Raw genomic sequence first — 20,433 nt, 5'->3', positions numbered from 1 at the left:
AAAGTACATCAGGGACACATCATTTCAAACGAGAGAAAAGACATCTTGAAAATCCTAGCTCATGGGATTTACATGATTCTTTGCCATGATATCAGGTTCGAATTGATACAAGAAGCTTAATTTGACAGAGTAACCTTTTTGAGGTGATCGTACTTTCATTGGCCACAGAAACAAGATGAGATTCATAGTAACTTCCAAGGAACTGAACATCTATAAAGCAATCCTATTTTCTCTGACATCCCATTGAGCTACTGCCTTTTTGCTCTGTAGGCATTGTGAAAGATCCAGCAACATAGCTCAAGATATCTCACCCTTTCAGAAAACATATATGGAGGATTGACAACAGATAATAATTAAGAGTGTAAACTACTTTGTCTTGTCAAGCTTGTGGGGGGACTGACAGCAATAAAAAGGGATCCCAATTGCCAAGCCATTACTCAAGAAGGCTAGTTATCGTAGCAAAAGATCACAAGATTACGACTATATGGGATCCATATATAATGACAGAGTTGAAAGAGAACAATAAACAAGCGTCAAAGTGGATTTAAGATAGCAATATTGAATTTTTTATGTGTCAAAGTATCTGAATCTCAAAACAAAATATTCAAAGATTTCTAATGAAAAAAACACCCAATCATAACAAAATTTAAAGATGGAGGCCAAGACCCACTCCGGCAGTTCCTTGTGCATGTGTGATTTAGAGAATGGTTAACCAATCGAAGGAACCCATAGAAAACCCAAACCAAGAGGGATAACAATCAAACTATATTTATGAATCAATTGAAACTGCAATTAATTATCGCCAAAAAGAAAATTTTAAGGGCATGGTACATTTTGAATTAAAAATTGAAAATGCCTACATCCTATGAGGCTTTGTGGTAATGAGGTATAACCAGGAAGCAATTTACAATGATCTTCTTTGCATACTGGTCCAAATGGTTAATTATGAGAGATATAACCTAAAGAATACCTACTAATTAAGATGCAAACAAGTAATGTTCAAATACAGACATGCCTATTATGATTACGTACCATAGGAAATGATTCCTTATATTTGATCAAATGTGCAAGCATGTTTATAGCACATTAACTCAATCAACACTAACTTGATATTCAAATCAAAGAGACTGAAATAATGTCTCTTGTTATTAAGTATTCACATTCTACAGGTTGATTCGCAAAGTCTTCCTTAGACGAATAGATAATAAATTGCCATGATTAAACCAGAAGTACTGCACATAGAAACCATTCAATTTAGTGCTACCTTACTCCAAGAATATGGATTCAGCTTGACCCTTGCCCCATTTATAAGGTAATCTTCATTGTCATCAACCTTGAAAGGGCCTGCAATCAGATGGAATCAGGAACTAGAAACATATCCAGTGGCTTCTGCAGTTTGAAGAGTATCTTTCTTCATAATGCCGTTTGAAGAGAATTTAAATGCAGCAAATATTAGCCTTCAGGTAAGTAACAGTCTTAAGAACAACAGCAGTTCAAATTCCATTTACTTTTGACACTAGTTCAATCAATGTGTAAGTGTACTAAAGTCAATACTACATACTTTTTCATTTCATAGTCAAGTCAATTTTGGTTCATTGCCGGAAAATGTGATTCCTTGGTATTTTCTCATTTGTTAATGTGGTATTTTCAGTTCAGATGACGATGAGTGCAGTTATCCAAACACTTTAAAGCTAGGAGATATCCTATAGTAGGGAGTTATGCTCTTTTTCAGATCGATTCACATCGACAGGCATTGTTACATGCCCAAACATGATTTTCTCTAATCTCTATAGCATCATGTAAGTGCTTTGAAATTTATTTACTCTTATTATCATAGAATTGAACCAGAGAAAAACTAAGCAAAAAAATAAAGGATTTGACACAAAACTAAGTTTTCTGGTTATTTGGAACAGAAATATGCATAGGCATTGATAATCTGTTTAATCAAAACAAAATGTTCTCATAATATGTATTGCAAAATTCAGTTTTAAGAGGTTTCCATAGTTGAGGTTAGCATTGTTTGGTTTACATTGACTAGTGTAATTCATTGTTTGAACAAAAATAAACATGTTTCTAGCTCATCTTCATCCATGTTATTGATTGAATTGATCATATTCATGTACTCTTTTAATAGATGACTCAAAGTAGAAATGATCTTGGTGCGTTTGCCCATGAGGGCCTTACGCTCCCTACCTATTTTCATGGGAGGAATCCCATGGCAGTATTTTTCACAAGAGAGAGAGAGAGCTTTCTAAATGCACCAAACCTATGTAATTTTCACCATGTTTTTTCTGCTCTCGAACCCCTTTATGTTGGGCGTCCTATCGATGGTCACCAATGAAAATATCCCAATAATTGGGTATATGATTTTAACAATATTAAATGACTTGATGCTAAGTCATAAACTTATTAACAAGAGATAACCTCACGTGAAGAGGTTGTGCGCTTTTCAAAAGAGATATCTACATGTGGTCCCTACATGAGGGACCACATGAGAAGATAAAAAGTTAAATAAAGTTGTCAAAAATTCCACCTAGAACATTATAAAATGCCTCATATTGGTCGTTGGAGTACTCTATGGGTTGGTGTTTTAACCAAAACCTCTTCTTGCTGCATTAAGAAAACGTAAAGCCTTCTCTTAGAGAAATAAGAAGAGAGAAAAAGTTACTCACAAAAAGACTTCTTTTAGAGAGAATAAGAAGAGAGAGAAAGTAACCCTTAAAGTTACCCCAAAAAAGACTTCTCTTAGAATGAATACGAAGAGAGAGAAAGTAACCATTCTTCTTCTCTCTCTTAGAGAGAATAAGAAGAAAGAGAAAATAACCCTTCTTAGAGAGAGAAGCTTGTTAGAGAGAAAATAAGAAACAGAGAAAGTAATCCACAAAAAGACTTCTCTTAGCGAGAATAAGAAGAGAGAGAAAGTAATCTTTCTTCTTAGAGAGAGAAGAAGAAGAGAGAGAAGTCTGTTAAAGAGAGAAAATAAAGAATATTTTCTTTTAGAGAGGGAAAACCTCCGGAAAAAAAAAAAAAAGCCTCTGAGATAGAGAAGAACCTCAGAGAGGGAAAACCTAGAGAGAAAAAAACCATCAATAAGAAATCAGGGTGTCCAAGAAAGTTTGTTTCTTGAAAGAATATTGTAACCATTACTTTAATAATCAATTTGTCTCTTTTTCCCATGAATTTAGCCTGAAAATAACTTTATTGCATGTTTCCCACTCACACACATCTTTTTGGTATATTTTATGTCCCATATCCGGGTTCCACTGCGCATATCGGCATTCGTGCGAGAGAACTCAACTGGGTGAGCCCAACACCTAATATATAGAAAAATACCAAAGGAATCCAGTTAAGCATCCCCTTTAATACTCTTACCCAGAAATAATATACTCAAAGAAATACTCTTACCCAGAAATAAAATACTTAAAGAACGATAGTGGCATATTATTCACCGTTTGATATTCTCCCTCACAAGTTTCAATATTACACCCCCTTATTTTCCATCAACAAGCAAAGAAAGTGCAGCAAGCTTCCATTCATTTTCGCTGTTTGTTTCTAAACAATGTTTTGGCAGCCATTATATAGAACACGCAAATGTTGTTTCAGTATAAAACATCTTTGGAATTGTGTGAAAATTTATTATCATCTCTAATTATAAAATTTAAAGCTTCAAAAGCAATGTAGAGCAAGCAAATCTATGAAAAGTTGAAAATCTTGAAAACTGTTGCTCTAGATAATGCATATTATATGAGGTACCATTTCCAAAACTTGAATTTGGAGATCAAGATGATCGGATCTGAGGTCTTTCCGCATCGGAACAACTTCTTCTGATGAATTTTTGAGTTGTGCCTTAGTTTGATTGTTTAGGGCCTCAACTTTATACAAACCTTTTCCTTATATATAGCATATATTAGAAAACTTTCTTATACCTAAATAAGGCTCACCCTAGACCTGCCATTTATTCACTCTCAAACCAGCTTAGACCTTGTCATCATGAATTCAAGCCAATACTAAAATTAAATTTTTGGGTTTAGGCTGGCCGAGGCCTACCTTCCACCTTTTCGGGGTCAAAGGAGGCCAGTTAGCACCCTTACCCATTGGTGGCATTACGCTTCATCTATTGTTTTATGTCTACAAGTCTCATATACAAGGGATTTAACAAGAAGTGTAACATTAAATAATCAAATTAAGGCGTAGCTCCAAACTTGTTATAAATTTTTAGGATGGCCCTAAAATCTATTTGCATTTCTAATTATAAAATTTTGAACTCCAAAATTAGTTTGATTCAAGTAGATATATAAATGCATGAAAATCTTGAAAATAGATAGTCTAGATAATGTGTTGCAAGATGTACTATTTTTCGGACTTGGAGTCTTTTTCTTTTTCCCTATCTATACATTTAGATATCAAGATGATCTATTAAATGGTTTTCCAATGTCAAACAGCATTTTCCAATGGATTCTTGAGCACTTTTGTATATATATTAAACCCTTGTTTAAACTATAGTGTATATATTGATCCAGCCCAAGAAGCCGAAGACATTCTCCAAATCGGCCAAAAAATCCAAATGCTTCCCCAGAAGATGATTCCTCCAAAGCAGATTAATGATATTGCTTTCTAGTATAATCAACAATATACACTAAAAAATCCATTGGAGAAAGCTATTTTGACATTGGAGAACTATCTAATTGATCATTTCAACATCAAGATGTATGGATATAAAAAAAAAAAAATGGTTTCAAGTTGCAAACAAGGTTTTGCTAAGGTACTCCTATACATAGAATATTTCTTTAATGTACTCACCATTTTTAGACACTTGATATCCACTTCACAAAGGAGTAGTTTTTTGTCTAGAGGTATTTTAGGTAATTAATCACAGGTAAAGTAGAAGTTCTTTATGGAAAGAAAAATATTTATTAATTATAGTAGACAATGACATCATCCACATGATGTGTGATATCACCCATATAGAATATTAATTGCTTTTAAACCGCTCATAGAGTGCAACCAATTTCTTAAAGAAATATCTATTCTACTACTCTAAATGATGATAAACACCAGGTTTCAAAAACATTTTACATTACAAAGCAATGATATTGAGTATCCAAATAATGTCGAGTACATTAAAAAAATATTGTATATATAGGAGTACCCTAATAAAACCGAGACATGGGTTTTGGTAATTAGAGCTATATACACTATAAACAATGCTCATTAAAGTGATAATGGTTATAGCGCTTGAACCTTCCGGTGAGGTTGCCAACTTATTTTTAAATTGAGAAACTTATATAAATATTTTATTTTAAACATAAAAATTAAGGGAAAGAATTGAACTTCATTTCTACCGTCTTTCACTCGAACCAAAACCTCTACCCCTGCACTATCAATTCTATAGCCTTTCACTCTAACCAATACAACATTTCAACTCAATCATATTATATACATCACATATTACAATTTCCATTCTCTTTTTCTTTTTTTTTAATTTGGTTGGATCACCAGTTTTGCCGATTTGAGCGGAATCGGTGGCGAAGGATCCACCACACCAATCTGATTTTTAGAACACTGATAAGAACCATTTTCCAAGGCTGTTGCTTTTCGATAGAATGTCTTAATTACATATCCCATTGCCTTTGCAACTTCTATCTTCATCGTCGTCGTTGTCAAAGCCTTTTCCCAACTAATCACGGATGGTTACATGAGTCCTGGTTTGTCATTCTGCTCTATTAAGGATCATGCCCTCGGTGAGATCATAAGTTATCATATCTTTTCTCACTACTTCCAACCATATTCTTTTGGGCCTATCCCTTTCTTTTTTTTTAACGTTCCAATTGAACTAACTCGCATCTCCTAATAGGTGTTGTACTAGATCTGCACTACATATGACCAGCCCACCTAACTCTACTATCTCTCATCTTATCCTCTATTGGTGTCATACCTAAAATTTTTATAATATATTTATTTCGAACTCTATCCCTTCTTATCTTGTCACCCATCCATCTCAAGATCCTCATCTCCACTACTCATTCTATAGGTAAATTATGTTTTGACTGCCCGACATTCCAGCCCATAGAGCTAAGTTGGTCTTATAGCTGTCCTATAGAACTTGCTTCTCAGCTTCATTGGTATGCAGCAATCACATAAAATTCAGCTTGCACATCTCCACTTTTCTCACCCAGCTCTAATTTTGTGTGTCATCTTCCTCAATCTCTTCATTTTCCTGGATTATCAACCTAAGATATCGAAAATATATTCTTTTCGGCAATTCATGGCTTGTCAATCTTAACAACTTCCTTGTCTCTACTCCTATTATTACTAAACTTGCATTCCATTTACTCTGTCTTAGTCCGGCTAATTTTTAAACCTTTAGATTCTAAAGCATCCATCCAAAGTTGTAACTTTATATTGACGTTGTTTTGAATATCATCGAACAAAACTATGTCAGTTGTGAACAACATGCACAATGGTACCTCATCTTGTGGGTGCCTAGTTAAGCAGTCCATAACTAAGACAAAGAGTTATTTACTCATTGCTGACCACTGATGTAGACCTATTGTCACTGAAAACTCACACATCTCTCCACTAGTTATTCGTACACTAGTTAGCCCTGCATCATACATATCTCTCACTAAGTCGATGTAGTATCTAGAGCCTCCTTTATTTTTCAACAACCACCAAATCAAATATCGAGGTACTTTATCATAAGATTTCTCTAGATCAATAAAGACCATGTGGAGGCATTTAGCCTTCGCCCTAAACTACTCAATCAGTTGCCTAAGTAGGAAAATAGCCTCAGTTGTTCACCGTCCCTGACGCTAGTTTCATATCTTAATCGTTGCTCAATCATTCTCTACCAGAGCTTCATAGTGTGGCTCATAAGTTTAATTCCTCGATATTTCGCACAATTTTATATGTCTCCTTTGTTCTTGTAAATAGGTACCTGAACAATTCGGTATTTTTCCTCCATTCGTCAAACATTTTCTTTGTTCTCAATACCTTGTTGAATAGCTTGGTCAGCCAATCAATACCAACCTCCCCCATGTACTTCTAAACCTCTATCGAGATACCATCTGGTTCTAAAGCATTTCCTTAAGCTTCTTTCACTTCTGATATCCTTATCATTGACTAAACTCAAAGTTCAAAAAATAATTCCTCAACTTCGTGACACACCCCACGCCATCCAATTTGATATCTAATAGTTAAGAGTAATTATGACCTCCTTGTAACAAAAATAAATGGTCTTGTATTGTACAATCCTTTTATTGTAAGAATGATGGAAAAAGTATATAAACAATGGAATATGGAAAAATCGATAAATAAATTGAAACAATTCAGAAAATCTAAAAAAAAGAAAATAAGAATAGAAAAATAAGGCAAATAATTAGAAAAATCCACAAATCATTGGAAAAACATCAAAAATTATATTTATTGTAAGCTAATGAACAATTACTAACTAACATAAAAGTGTATTTTGCTACCAACCCAGTAAGTACACAACTGCATTGAGTCCAGAACAACCAGGACCACCATTAAGCCAGATTGCAACTGGATCATTCTTAGTATCTCGCTCTGAAGTAGCAAAATAGTAATACAAATGCCTTTTATTAACTTGATTCCCCACAGTTATATACGTGCTAGAACAAAAAAATCAGAATGCAAGCTAGGCAACTTGTTCTCAATGAAATCATCAATGACAAATCAAGTAAATGAGAAGTAACATTAGACCAGGGAAATCATAAAATTATTTTTTTACATAAAACTAGTGCAATGAGGAATATGATAAAATGTGTAATCCTTTATTAAAAATTCATAGCAATTGCAACAAGAAGTGCCACCTTCCACATGAAGAGCTACTTTGTGTTTAAAATTCACAAGCAACTATTTGAGAAACTATTCTGAGCTTTAGGTTAGCCATCCTTTGAGGTATTTGAATCCCTTCTCCTAAGTCCTAACATTTGTATTCATGCATAAGGAAAAATTATGGATTTCATTTAGAATAATTTACGTATGACCATGAAAACAAATCTGAAAAAATACAAAATGAGTTTTTTTTTTCCTGAAAATTACATGCAATTACGGTCCTCTCTTGGCTTTTTTATTTTTGTTATTTTTGTCATTTGGTCTGATATTAGCAACATTGGTCTGGTTTCAATTTTTTTTTAGGTTTGTTTTTGTGCCTGTATGTAAATTACTCTTTCATTTATGGGATAATCTATAATTCACAATACTTCAAATTACAAATGGTGAAGTTAGAGTGAGTTGTGATGGATGAATTTACTAAATATGAGGTGTATTTTTTTCAAAAAAAAAAAATTTACTTTTTATGATATCTCGTTCATTCAGTAAGGGTGTTTGTGTAAATATCACTTAAAGACAAAAACCTAATTTTTTTTCACAACTATAATGTTCAAGCCGAGAGGATTGATGTAAAAGATTTACGATACTTGAATTGCAATATTCGATGAGTTACAAGGTAAGGCTTTACTTATTTTGATAGGGCTGCAGCCCTATCAAACCATTTTCCTTTTTTAAAACCCTTCGGTTACTCAGTTTCGTGTAAGCAATCAATCCCAGCATAATCCATTAGTATGTGTTCCTCCCACCTCCTCTCTCTCTCTCTCTCTCTCTATATATATATATATATATATATATATATATATATATATATATATATGGGTATTCTAAACTTCACAACCCTTCAAATTGTAAAGGTTCAAGATAGAGAGAGTTGTGATGGGCGGATTTATTAATTTTGTAGTCTATTTTTTAAAAAACGTTACTTTTATGGGGAAATTTTGTAAATATTACTACAAGACAAAAGATACTTTTGTCATCTCCATAAGGGGTAAAATTGTAATTTTTACTAAAGGACAAGGACACTCTACAAATAAAGTTCCAAGACATCAACTTCCAAAATGCCATTGTACTTTTGTGAAAATTTCAAATTTACCCTTGCTTAATAGTAAAGTTACCTATTTAAATAATTTTTTAATAAAAAATAATCATTATTTTGATAAATACACCTATCACAATCCCTTCTAACTTGAACATTTGTATTTTAAGAGGTTGTTAACTCTAGACAAATCCATATATATATATATATATATATATATATATATATATATATATATATATATATATATATAAATACTTTCTTTGAGAATACCACCTAAGCTGATATCAGAGGCGTCACATTCTATAATTTTGAACGCCGTAGGATGAGGAAGAGAAAGACAAACAAGAGCTTTTACCTTTTGTTTGATTATTTGTACTGCTCGAGTATGGATATTTGTCCATGGTGGAGGATTCTTTTTGAGTCTATCATATAAAGGTTTAGAATCTATAGCAAGATTAGGATAAAAATCACTAACATAATTTAAACATCCTAAGAATCTTTGAAGGTTTTTCTTATCAAGTATTTGATCAGGAAATTTATCAGCAAATTGAATTGATCTATCAATGGGAATAATTGTGCCATGGTGGATCATATGTCCTAGGAACCTAATATTCGTTTTGAATAAATTAATCTTTTTGGCTGATACAACTAACCCAGCATTTTGGACTGCATTAATAAAAGTATGAAGATGCTTAAAATGTTGCTCTATAGATTCAGAGAAGATTAAAACATCATCAATATAAACTATCATGAAATGATGATAAGCATTGAAGACATCATTCATTATTTTCTGAAATTTGGATGGAGCATTTTTTAAACCGAAGGGCATGACATTCCATTCGTATTGGCCAAATGGAACATTAAAAGCTGTTTTATATTTATCTTGTTCTTGAATCTGTATTTGCCGGGCAACACTGACAGCAACGACGAATCACCTTTGTCCCTTGCATTACAACTGTTCAACGAAAATAGAAATAATAATATTTCACTTTCACCTATAATGGGTTCTCGTAGCACTTCTCGCCACGATAAACGCCCAATGACCAATATAATACCATTCGAAGGAGAACCTTCGCCTTTGGCAATCCGTTCCCCTTCACACTCTCCTATGCATCAAATAACCTATCCCGAAGCACATGCTTCAAATCCCATTTATTCTCGAGCTCAGTCTAAATCTGCTTCAAAGACAAATGTACCAAAATCCTCATATATTGAACGAGCTTACCTCATGGACATTACTATTGATGAACAACACATCAATACAGACCCAATAAAACTTGCTCCATTATACCTGCTCAATCACCTAAATCCAACCAATGGTGTAAAAACCAAAGAGTACTATGAAGCCATCCTTATGGAAATGGGATCCATTTCCGTTGTCCATTATTACCAGCAAAACACCAGAGTCATTGCGTACTCAAAGGTTCAAATCAAAAAACTACTTTCCTATGATGAGTGGGGTTGTAATCCCGTGCAAGGAAAAAAATAGCACAACCCAGATTTCTCTTATAAATACTATAAGTATGCCAAATATATTGAAGCCTGACATAAGTTCTTTTACTACCAAAATCCAAATAACACACACAGCTGGTACATACAGTTCCGGCTACCTATTTTTGAAAGATTCCCCACATGGTTCAAAAACTGGTTCTTAGTGTGGGGCTCAACATCTTCAATCTTACCTCCTGCTTTCAAAACAGTGCAGGAACAATTCGTGGAATACAATAATATTGATAATACTATTGATGTTCACCTCTATTTCATGGCTTTGTATCAAATCCCATGGATCATGAAATGGGATTATACAATTTCAGTTAATACTACTGCTGATTATACTTATATTCCTCGATTGGGAAAAACTATCTCTGTAAAATGGTGAGACATATTCAATATGGATCCCACAACAATCACACCCAAAAGAATACCTCAGCAAACACTTATATACCAGCCAAGCCCAAATACTGCCAACACCTCTTTTGATTTCCCAACCTATTTGAGAAATATGCTCCAATCCAACCCCAATGCCTCAAAAGAAGCCTTAGAGCAACAAATGAAAGAAATATTTGCTGAAGCCGGAAGAAAACCAGTTTCTTCTGAAGAGACTGTACAATCTTCACCGTTACACACCAATCAGTACTTGCACCTTCCTGTAGCAGATCCGGATGACGAAACAGATCCAGAAGAAGATGATCCGGATGAATTTAGCCAGAGACTTTGACGAATAGCCATTCGTAACACTATCACTATCATCAGCAACAGAATATGCCAAAGGATCCTCGATACTATCATCAAATAAAGAAGAAATACCCTCACCGACATATACGCCAAAAGAAGATGCTCTCACCGGCATATAAGCCAAAAGAAGATGCCCTCACCGACACAAACGCCAAAAGAAGATGCCATCACTTACAGATAGTCCAAAAAAGTTACTGTAGCCACTTGCAAAGCACTGTATCCATAATCACTAAGCGACAAAGAGAAACATTGTACACAGATGCTTTTTCCTTTTTTGTTTTTGTCTTTTGTCCTTTGGTCCCATTTTCTGTCGTATCACCTTTTGGGCCTTTGTCTTCTTCCTTTTTCTTTGCTTCCTCATGAAGCAATCTCCCTTATAAAAGGGAGCCTCTTCCCTTTCATTTGGCAGAGGTCATCCAAGCCTGAGAAGCAGGTCGCTCACTCTCTCCTCTCTGCTCCGCTCTCTCTCTCTTCTTTCTCCGTTGCTTCACTCTACTTTTCTCTCTCTCTCTCTTCCCCGAAGAAACAATAGATCAATATCAACAATCAAGAGCTATCCTGACCTTCATAGCTCCATACTCACATACCAGGTTTTATCCCACTTCTCTATTTTTTAATTTGTGACTGCAATATAAACTTTCTTCCTTCATATTGTCCGCAACACTGGAAACTTTTTTCCTGTTACTGCATCTGTAAACAGTAAGTCTACTATTTTAAACATTTCTTTAGCTTGTTTCTTGGTTTATTTGTAATAGTAACAGTATGTCATAGTTTGTAACAGTTTGTAATCATATACGTTGATTAATACAGTGTGAAGTTTAGTAATTTGCCTTAGATGTTTTAGATATTTAGCATGCAGTTTAAAATCATATTTAATGTAAAAATTGGAGATTTTAATTATGCTCAATGGTTTGTTATTGATATATCGATTATACGCCTCCTTTGCATAATCCTCTTCATTCTAAATTATTATAAAATCCTGCAAGACCTTATTAAATATAATAGTCTCATATTTACATATCTACTCTAGAGTTACTTTAGATCCATAATCACTACCTTATACTCTAAATGTTATATAAATAGGATCGGACTGTAGATCCTGGGCGTTTTGGTATCAGAGCCATACAGTAGAACTGTCCAAACAGTGGAACAGTGTAAACAGTTGAACTATAACAAACAGCAATACTGTTCCTAAACAGTAAACTGTAAGAGGTAAAAGTTACATTTTTACTAACGAAACCGAATTAAATTTACATCCAAGAAAGTTGGTCCGAGAGTTAAGACAAGAGACGAAAGGACAAGTCTAGGCAAAGTACCCGCCAAGGCCAGGAAGAGCCGCTTAGGGGAACACGCTGGACCCTTGATCGTCCAGATTGTCATTATCCGCAACCTACAGATGGCAAATTTAATTAGGAATCTTACAGGTAAGAATGCAACTTCATCTCAAACACTCAGAGTTAAAAATAAGGAACAAATCATAATAAATGACATTGAAGATCACATTCAAGATTGGAATATTCCTAAGGTACCAATAACAGATATTTATCCTAAACGATCATTTAAATTTAAAATGGGTTATGCTATAAAGACAGTAGAAGTCTGTTATACAGAATCAGGAAGACTTTCAACTACTATCTAAAAAAGTTATTGATAAACATAAGGAAAATCAGTACAAATATTTACACATTGGCCTTATTCAAATAGCCATTAAACCTTTAACCCGATTAGCGTTAAACACCTCAGTGCTTGTATGCCTAAGAGATACAAGACACAATAATTTTACTGATTCACTCCTAGGCATGGTTGAATCCAGCCTGTGTAGTGGACCAATATATTTTAACTGTTTTCCAAATTTTGCAGTTTCTTTAACTGACCCAAATATATTAAATATACTATCTATCAATCTGAAAACCCATGGATTCGATATGATACATGGTTCCCAAAATTTAGCCATAGTATACAGAATATATTATAAAGTAATGAATACCCTTTGTCCTAATATTATGACAATGGATAAAAAAGATCAAACCATATTATTCCAAACAAATATGGAAAAATCCCATACTATTGTACCTAAAACAATCAAATGGTCAGATATTGTTTTACCACAGTCTTGGGCATTGCAACATGCAAATCAACCCCAAGAAGTACCAAGTCATAATATTCCAAATCAAATTATTGAACATCCAGATGGGAATATTGAAATAAAATTCCAACAAATACAGGATGACATAAATATAAACAGGAAAAGAAATAAAAAACCAATAATACCAAGTAGAAAATCTTGTTCTACTACTCCTGATGTCATTATACTTCCTCCTCCTTCTCAATCTTCTTCTTCTCAAACAATACCTTATTCAGATTTACAATTCCAAGGAATACGAAGAACAGCTGACCATGTTGTTCTCCCTACCTATACTCCTGAGCCAAGTATAGAAGAATTTCAAATATTGACCTTACAAATAGAGGATAATATAGAAGATAATAATGCTTTTGATATATATACTCATGAATATACTAATGAATATTTAGCAGCCAAATTAGAAAAAAAGAGGAAGAAAATCAAGACTAAATATATTAAGCAAGATTATATTTCAAATGAAAATAAACATATTAGAGAAAGGTATCTTACAACAGTACCATTAAAATTAAGAAAATTATTACAAGCAAAATATAATAAATTTCTCAAAAAAAAAAGAGAAACAAAAGGATATTTTATATGGCTAAAAGAAAAATATCAAGATAAGATGAATATTCCTTCATTTGATAGTCTTCAAACTTTGGAAGAAAAAACTTATATGAGCACAGATGGAACTACTACTGCTAGTACACATCGTCCTGAAAAGAGTATAATACTTAAAGGAGTAACTCCATCTAATAAAGGAGAACCACCTCAATCTTTATATGATATTATTGCTACTCCATATAAAGTCTTACCCAAAGAACTTGGTAAAAAACAAGAGTTAATACCTCATATTGTGGAACAAAATAATTATACAAATTTGTATATGCAATCTTTAAGAAAACAGGCGGAAAGAATAGAAAGACTAGTGTCAAAGGAAAAAATAACTCCTTCCCGTCCTAAAGCAGTTTTGTTCAAACCACCTCCAGAGTTAAATAAAAATAAATTTCATATTGGAGACAATAATAAGTCCCTAATGGATCAATTAATAGCCAAACTAGCTCAGCTAGATATTAAAGGAATACCATCTCCCAAACTTACTATTCCTACAACAAATATACCTAGTCCAATACCGGAATCTTCAGATAAAGGCAAAGCTAAAATTCCAGAGCATGAAACAATGATGCTCCAAGAAGAACCAATAATAGAAGATACTATCCAAAATCAAGAACATGCATTTATGGATACCACTCCTATTAATATAACTGATAATATGAATAGAATAGCTTATGGAAAAAATTGGAAACCAATTACTGCCCTTCCATATCATAAAAGACCTACACCTGTTGACATCCAACTTGAAGAGGATGCTATACAACAAGTAGTATCATACTCAGGAAGATCAATAGTCAATTGGACAATAGATGGTTTATCTGAACTAAAAATTTTAGATGTCATGAGACATATGACAATGTTTGCCTCTGCAAATAAAATGGCAGACAACCCAAATCAAGAGGTTGCAAAAACAATAGTTAATGGATTTACTGGATGATTAAGATGATGGTGGGATTTTTATGTTGATGATGAAACAAAACATAGGATCCTCAACAATACTAGACAATGGACCGCCAGAAACGAACAAAATCAAGAAATAATCTATACGGAAAGTGATGCCGTCAACACTTTAATATATACCATTACACTTCACTTTGTAGGCAGTACAGCACTGTTAGCAGCAAGATCAGATGATCTTCTTTCCAATCTTCGCTGTCATACATTATCTCATTATAAATGGTATAAAGATGTATTTTTCTCACGATTATTAATACGAGAAGACTGTCAACTAGACAACTGGAAAGAAAAATTCATAGCTGGAGTACCATATTTATTTGCTGAAAAGGTTAAGGAAAGACTTAGGAAAAAACATAATGGAATCATTATATACTCATCTTATACACTTGGAGAACTCTCCGCAGAAATATGTGCTGAAGGATTAGCCTTATGCACAGATATGAAACTTAAAAAACAATTGGATAAACAACAAATCACAAAGCGTAAAGAACTTGGTGATTTTTGTGAACAATTTGGATATTATCTTGATAGAAAAAATATGCCTGAAAAACTCTATAAGAAAAAGAAAAAATATAAACAAAAAAAGAATAAATCCAAATCTACTAAAGACCATAAACAATACAAAAAATCTAAACGAAAATTGATCAATAAATTTTCTCCCCACACAAAACATAAAAGAAAACTTCCAGTATGTTATAAGTGTGGTAAAGTTGGTCATTATAAACATCAATGTAAATTAAAAAAGAAAATAGAGTCATTACAGTTAGATGATACAATTAAAACAAAATTATATAATATAATCAATTATGATTCTACATCTTCAGATACTTCCTCCAGTTCTTATATTGAAAATATACAAGATGATGATCTGTTATGGACAGACTCATCTGATTCTTATACTTCAACAGAGTCAGAATCATCAAATCCAATGAAAGATAATGATTGCAGCTGTCCCATACTTCACATAACCTTCATACACTTACCCAAGAAGATAATTTCATCTTAGACATTATTGAAAAAATTACTGATCCAGATGAAAAAAGGTCTGTCATTACTCAATTTATTTTTATAACTAAGAATAAAGCAAAAACAACTCCCATCAATAAATCTCCCGATGAATACAATTTTGCTGCAATAATGAAGAGAGTAAGTGAACAACATACTTCTCAACAAAAGGAACCTTCAATTTTTGATTTAAAACAAGAAATCAAAGAAATTAAGAAAGAAGTATCTCAATTAAAAAATAGAATAAAAATTTTAGAATTACAACAGCAATCTCCACAAGATACGGATGCGGATGAAATAGATTTTGATCAAATCATAATGGAAGAACCAGAAGAAATTCCAGAATCATCAGAAAAGAAACCTTATCTGGTAACTCTCCCTTCAGTGAATTTAATAGATAAAATACTAATTCAAAAATGGTTTGTCTAAGTCAAAATTATAGTTGCAAAAGATTATAGTTTTGAAACATCAGCCTTAATAGAGTCAGGCGCTGACCTGAATTGCATCAATGAAGGTCTAGTACCTTCAAAATATTTTGATAAGACAACTCAAATATTAAATACAGCAGATGGAAGTAGATTGTTTATAAATTATAAATTATCAAATGCTTCTGTTTGTAATAATCAACAATGTATTAATATACCTTTTATTATGGTTAAGGGATTAAGCCAAGCGGTTATACTCGGAGTCCCATTCCTTACCCTATTATATCTTTTAACCATAGATCAAACAGGAATATCTTCTAATTATCAAAATGCACCAATACACTTTGACTTTATACATAAACCCAAATTAAAAGAAATAAATAATGTCAAAAGTCAATTACAAAATAAAGAAAAATTTCTTTGTACATTAAAACAAGAAATTAAATATACGTATATAGAAGAAAAAATAACCAATCCTTTGGTTCAACAAAAAATACAAGATACCAAAACGCCCAGGATCTATAGTCCGATCCTATAACATTTAGAGTATAAGGTAGTGATTATGGATCTAGAGTAACTCTAAAGTAGATATGTAAATATGAGACTATTATATTTAATAAGGTCTTGCAGGATTTTATAATAATTTAGAATGAAGAGGATTATGCAAAGGAGGGGTATAATCGATATATCAATAACAAACCATTGAGCATAATTAAAATCTCCAATTTTTACACTAAATAAGATTTTAAATTGCATGCTAAATATCTAAAACATCTGAGGCAAATTACTAAACTTCACACTGTATTAATCAACGTATATGATTACCAACTGTTACAAACTATGACATACTGTTACTATTACAAATCAACCAAGAAACAAGCTAAAGAAATGTTTAAAATAGTAGACTTACTGTTTACAGATGCAGTAACTGGAAAAGAGTTTCCAGTGTTGCGGACAATATGAAGGAAGAGAGTTTATATTGCAGTCACACATTAAAAAATAGAGAAGAGGGATAAAACCTGGTATGTGAGTATGGAGCTATGAAGGTCAGGATAGCTCTTGATTGTTGATATTGATCTATTGTTTCTTCGGGGAAGAAAGAGAGAGAAAAGTAGAGTGAAGCAACGGAGGAAGAAGAGAGAGAGAGCGGAGCAGAGAGGAGCAGAGAGGAGGGAGTGAGCGACATGCTTCTCAGGCTTGGATGACATCTGCCAAATGAAAGGGAAGAGGCTCCCTTTTATAAGGGAGATTGCTTCATGAGGAAGCAAAGAAAAAGGAAGAAGACAAAGGCCCAAAAGGTGATACGACAGAAAATGGGACCAAAGGACAAAAGACAAAAACAAAAAAGGAAAAAGCATCTGTGTACAGTGTTTCTCTTTGTCGCTTAGTGATTATGGCTACAGTGCTTTGCAAGTGGCTACAGTAACTTTTTTGGACTATCTATAAGTGATGGCATCTTCTTTTGGCGTTTGTGTCGGTGAGGGCATCTTCTTTTGGCTTATATGTCGGTGAGAGCATCTTCTTTTGGAGTATATGTCGGTGAGGGTATTTCTTCTTTATTTGATGATAGTATCGAGGATCCTTTGGCATATTCTGTTGCTGATGATAGTGATAGTGCTACGAATGACTATTCGTCAAGGTCTCTGGCTAAATTCATCCGGATCATCTTCTTCTGGATCTGTTTCGTCATCCGGATCTGCTACAGGAAGGTGCAAGTACTGATTGGTGTGTAACGGTGAAGATTGTACAGTCTCTTCAGAAGAAACGTGTTTTCTTCCGGCTTCAGCAAATATTTCTTTCATTTGTTGCTCTAAGGCTTCTTTTGAGGCATTGGGGTTGGACTGGAGCATATTTCTCAAATAGGTTGGGAAATCAAAAGAGGTGTTGACAATATTTGGGCTTGGCTAGTATATAGGTGTTTATTGAGGTATTCTTTTGAGTGTGATTGTTGTGGGATTCATATTGAATATGTCCCACCATTTTACAGAGATAGTTTTTCCCAATCGGAGAATATAAGTATAATCAGCAGTAGTATTAACTGAAATTGTATAATCCCATTTCATGATCCATGGGATTTGATACAAAGCCATGAAATAGAGGTGAACATCAATGGTATTATCAATATTATTGTATTCCACGAACTGCACTGTTTTGAAAGCAAGAGGTAAGATTGAAGATGTTGAGCCCCACACTAAGAACCAGTTTTTGAACCATGTGGGGAATCTTTCAAAAATAGGTAGCCGGAACTGTATGTACCAGCTGTGTGTGTTATTTGGATTTTAGTAGTAAAAGAACTTATGCCAGGCTTCAATATATTCGGCATACTTATAGTATTTATAAGAGAAATATGGGTTGTGCAATTTCTTTCCTTGCACGGGATTACAACCCCACTCATCATAGGAAAGTAGTTTTTTGATTTGAACCTTTGAGTACGCAATGACTGGTGTTTTGCTGGTAATAATGGACAACGGAAATGGATCCCGTTTCCATAAGGATGGCTTCATAGTACTCTCTGGTTTTTACACCATTGGTTGGATTTAGGTGATGGAGCAGGTATAATGGAGCAAGTTTTATTGGGTCTGTATTGATGTGTTGTTCATCAATAGTAATGTTCATGAGGTAAGCTCGTTCAATATATGAGGATCTGGGTACATTTGTCTTTGAAGCAAATTTAGACTGAGCTGGAGAATATATGGGATTTGAAGCATGTGCTTCGGGATAGGTTATTTGATGCATAGGAGAGTGTGAAGGGGAACAGATTGCCAAAGGCGAAGGTTCTTCTTCGAATGGTATTAAATTGGTCATTGGGCGTTTATCGTGGCGAGAAGTGCTACGAGAACCCATTATAGGTGAAAGTGAAATATTATTATTTCTATTTTCGTTGAACAGTTGTAATGCAAGGGACAAAGGTGATTCGTCGTTGCTGTCAGTGTTGCCCCCCCTGAAAAAATTCACGGGTTAAAAAGTCAGGTAAGGAATTGGAGGACCCGGGAAGGTGTTCGATGGTAAAATCAAAGGCGGACAGTATAGCCTGCCAGCGAGCAAATATTTGTTTGGAAACTAAATTTTGTTCAATACCTTCAAAATATTTTGATAAGACAACTCAACTATTAAATACAGCAGATGGAAGTAGATTGTTTATAAATTATAAATAATATTTCACTTTCACCTATAATGGGTTCTCGTAGCACTTCTCGCCACGATAAACGCCCAATGACCAATATAATACCATTCGAAGGAGAACCTTCGCCTTTGGCAATCCGTTCCCCTTCACACTCTCCTATGCATCAAATAAGCTATCCCGAAGCACATGCTTCAAATCCCATATATTCTCCAGCTCAGTCTAAATCTGCATCAAAGGGTTCTAAAATTTTTATTCTATTTTTTAATTGAGATACTTCTTTCTTAATTTCTTTGATTTCTTGTTTTAAATCAGAAATTGAAGGTTCCGTTTGTTGAGAAATATGTTGTTCACTTACTCTCTTCATTATTGCAGCAAAATTGTATTCATCAGGAGATTTATTGATGAGAGGTGTTTTTGCTTTATTTTTAGTTATAGAAATAAATTGAGTAATGACAGACCTTTTTTCATCTGGATCAGTAATTTTTTCAATAGTGTCTAAGATGAAATTATCTTCTTGGATAATTGTATGAAGTTTATGTGAAGGTATGGGACAGCTGCAATCATTATCTTTCATTGTATTTGATGATTCTGACTCTGTTGAAGTATAAGAATCAGATGAGTCTGTCCATAACAGATCATCATCTTGTATATTTTCTGTATAAGAACTGGAGGAAGTATCTGAAGATGTAGAATCATAATTGATTATATTATATAATTTTGTTTTAATTGTATCATCTAACTGTAATGACTCTATTTTCTTTTTTAATTTACATTGATGTTTATAATGACCAACTTTACCACACTTATAACATACTGGAAGGTTTCTTTTATGTTTTGAGTGGGGAGAAAATTTATTGATCAATTTTCGTTTAGATTTTTTGTATTCTTTATGGTCTTTAGTAGATTTGGATTTATTCTTATCATGTTTATATTTTTTCTTTTTCTTATAGAGTTTTTCAGGCATATTTTTTCTATCAAGATAATATCCAAATTGTTCAAAAAAATCACCAAGTTCTTTACGCTTTGTGATTTGTTGTTTATCCAATTGTTTTTTAAG

At 33.5% G+C, this 20,433-nt stretch overlaps 1 protein-coding gene across 13 annotated transcripts in view; it reads right to left on the bottom strand.

Moving 5' to 3' along the window:
- Nucleotides 1–20,433, bottom strand: part of LOC18429989 (serine carboxypeptidase 1) — a 58,498-nt gene that overhangs the window by 18,168 nt on the left and 19,897 nt on the right. For 6 of the 13 annotated variants that reach the window (XM_088870730.1, XM_088870727.1, XM_088870742.1 and 3 more), the window contains 3 exons: nt 13,400–13,549; nt 12,445–12,518; nt 1,265–1,344 (listed from right to left, as the gene is read on the bottom strand). Coding sequence is in view for 2 of the 13 variants with exons in the window: in XM_088870744.1 (XP_088726870.1) it covers nt 1,265–1,344; nt 12,445–12,518 (154 nt within the window). In the remaining 11 variants the exon portion in view is untranslated. The remainder of the gene's footprint in view (nt 1–1,264; nt 1,345–12,444; nt 12,519–13,399; nt 13,550–20,433) is intronic. The other 7 variants (XR_016058486.1, XM_088870735.1, XM_088870732.1 and 4 more) reach the window with 2 other exon arrangements.

The sequence above is a fragment of the Amborella trichopoda genome, chromosome 6, assembly GCF_054954075.1.
Source record: "Amborella trichopoda isolate Santa Cruz 75 chromosome 6, AtrichopodaSantaCruz75HAP2 v2.0, whole genome shotgun sequence".
Taxonomy (NCBI): domain Eukaryota; kingdom Viridiplantae; phylum Streptophyta; class Magnoliopsida; order Amborellales; family Amborellaceae; genus Amborella; species Amborella trichopoda.
Note: the sequence above shows the minus strand (reverse complement) of the source record. Positions and strands in the feature narration are given on the sequence as shown.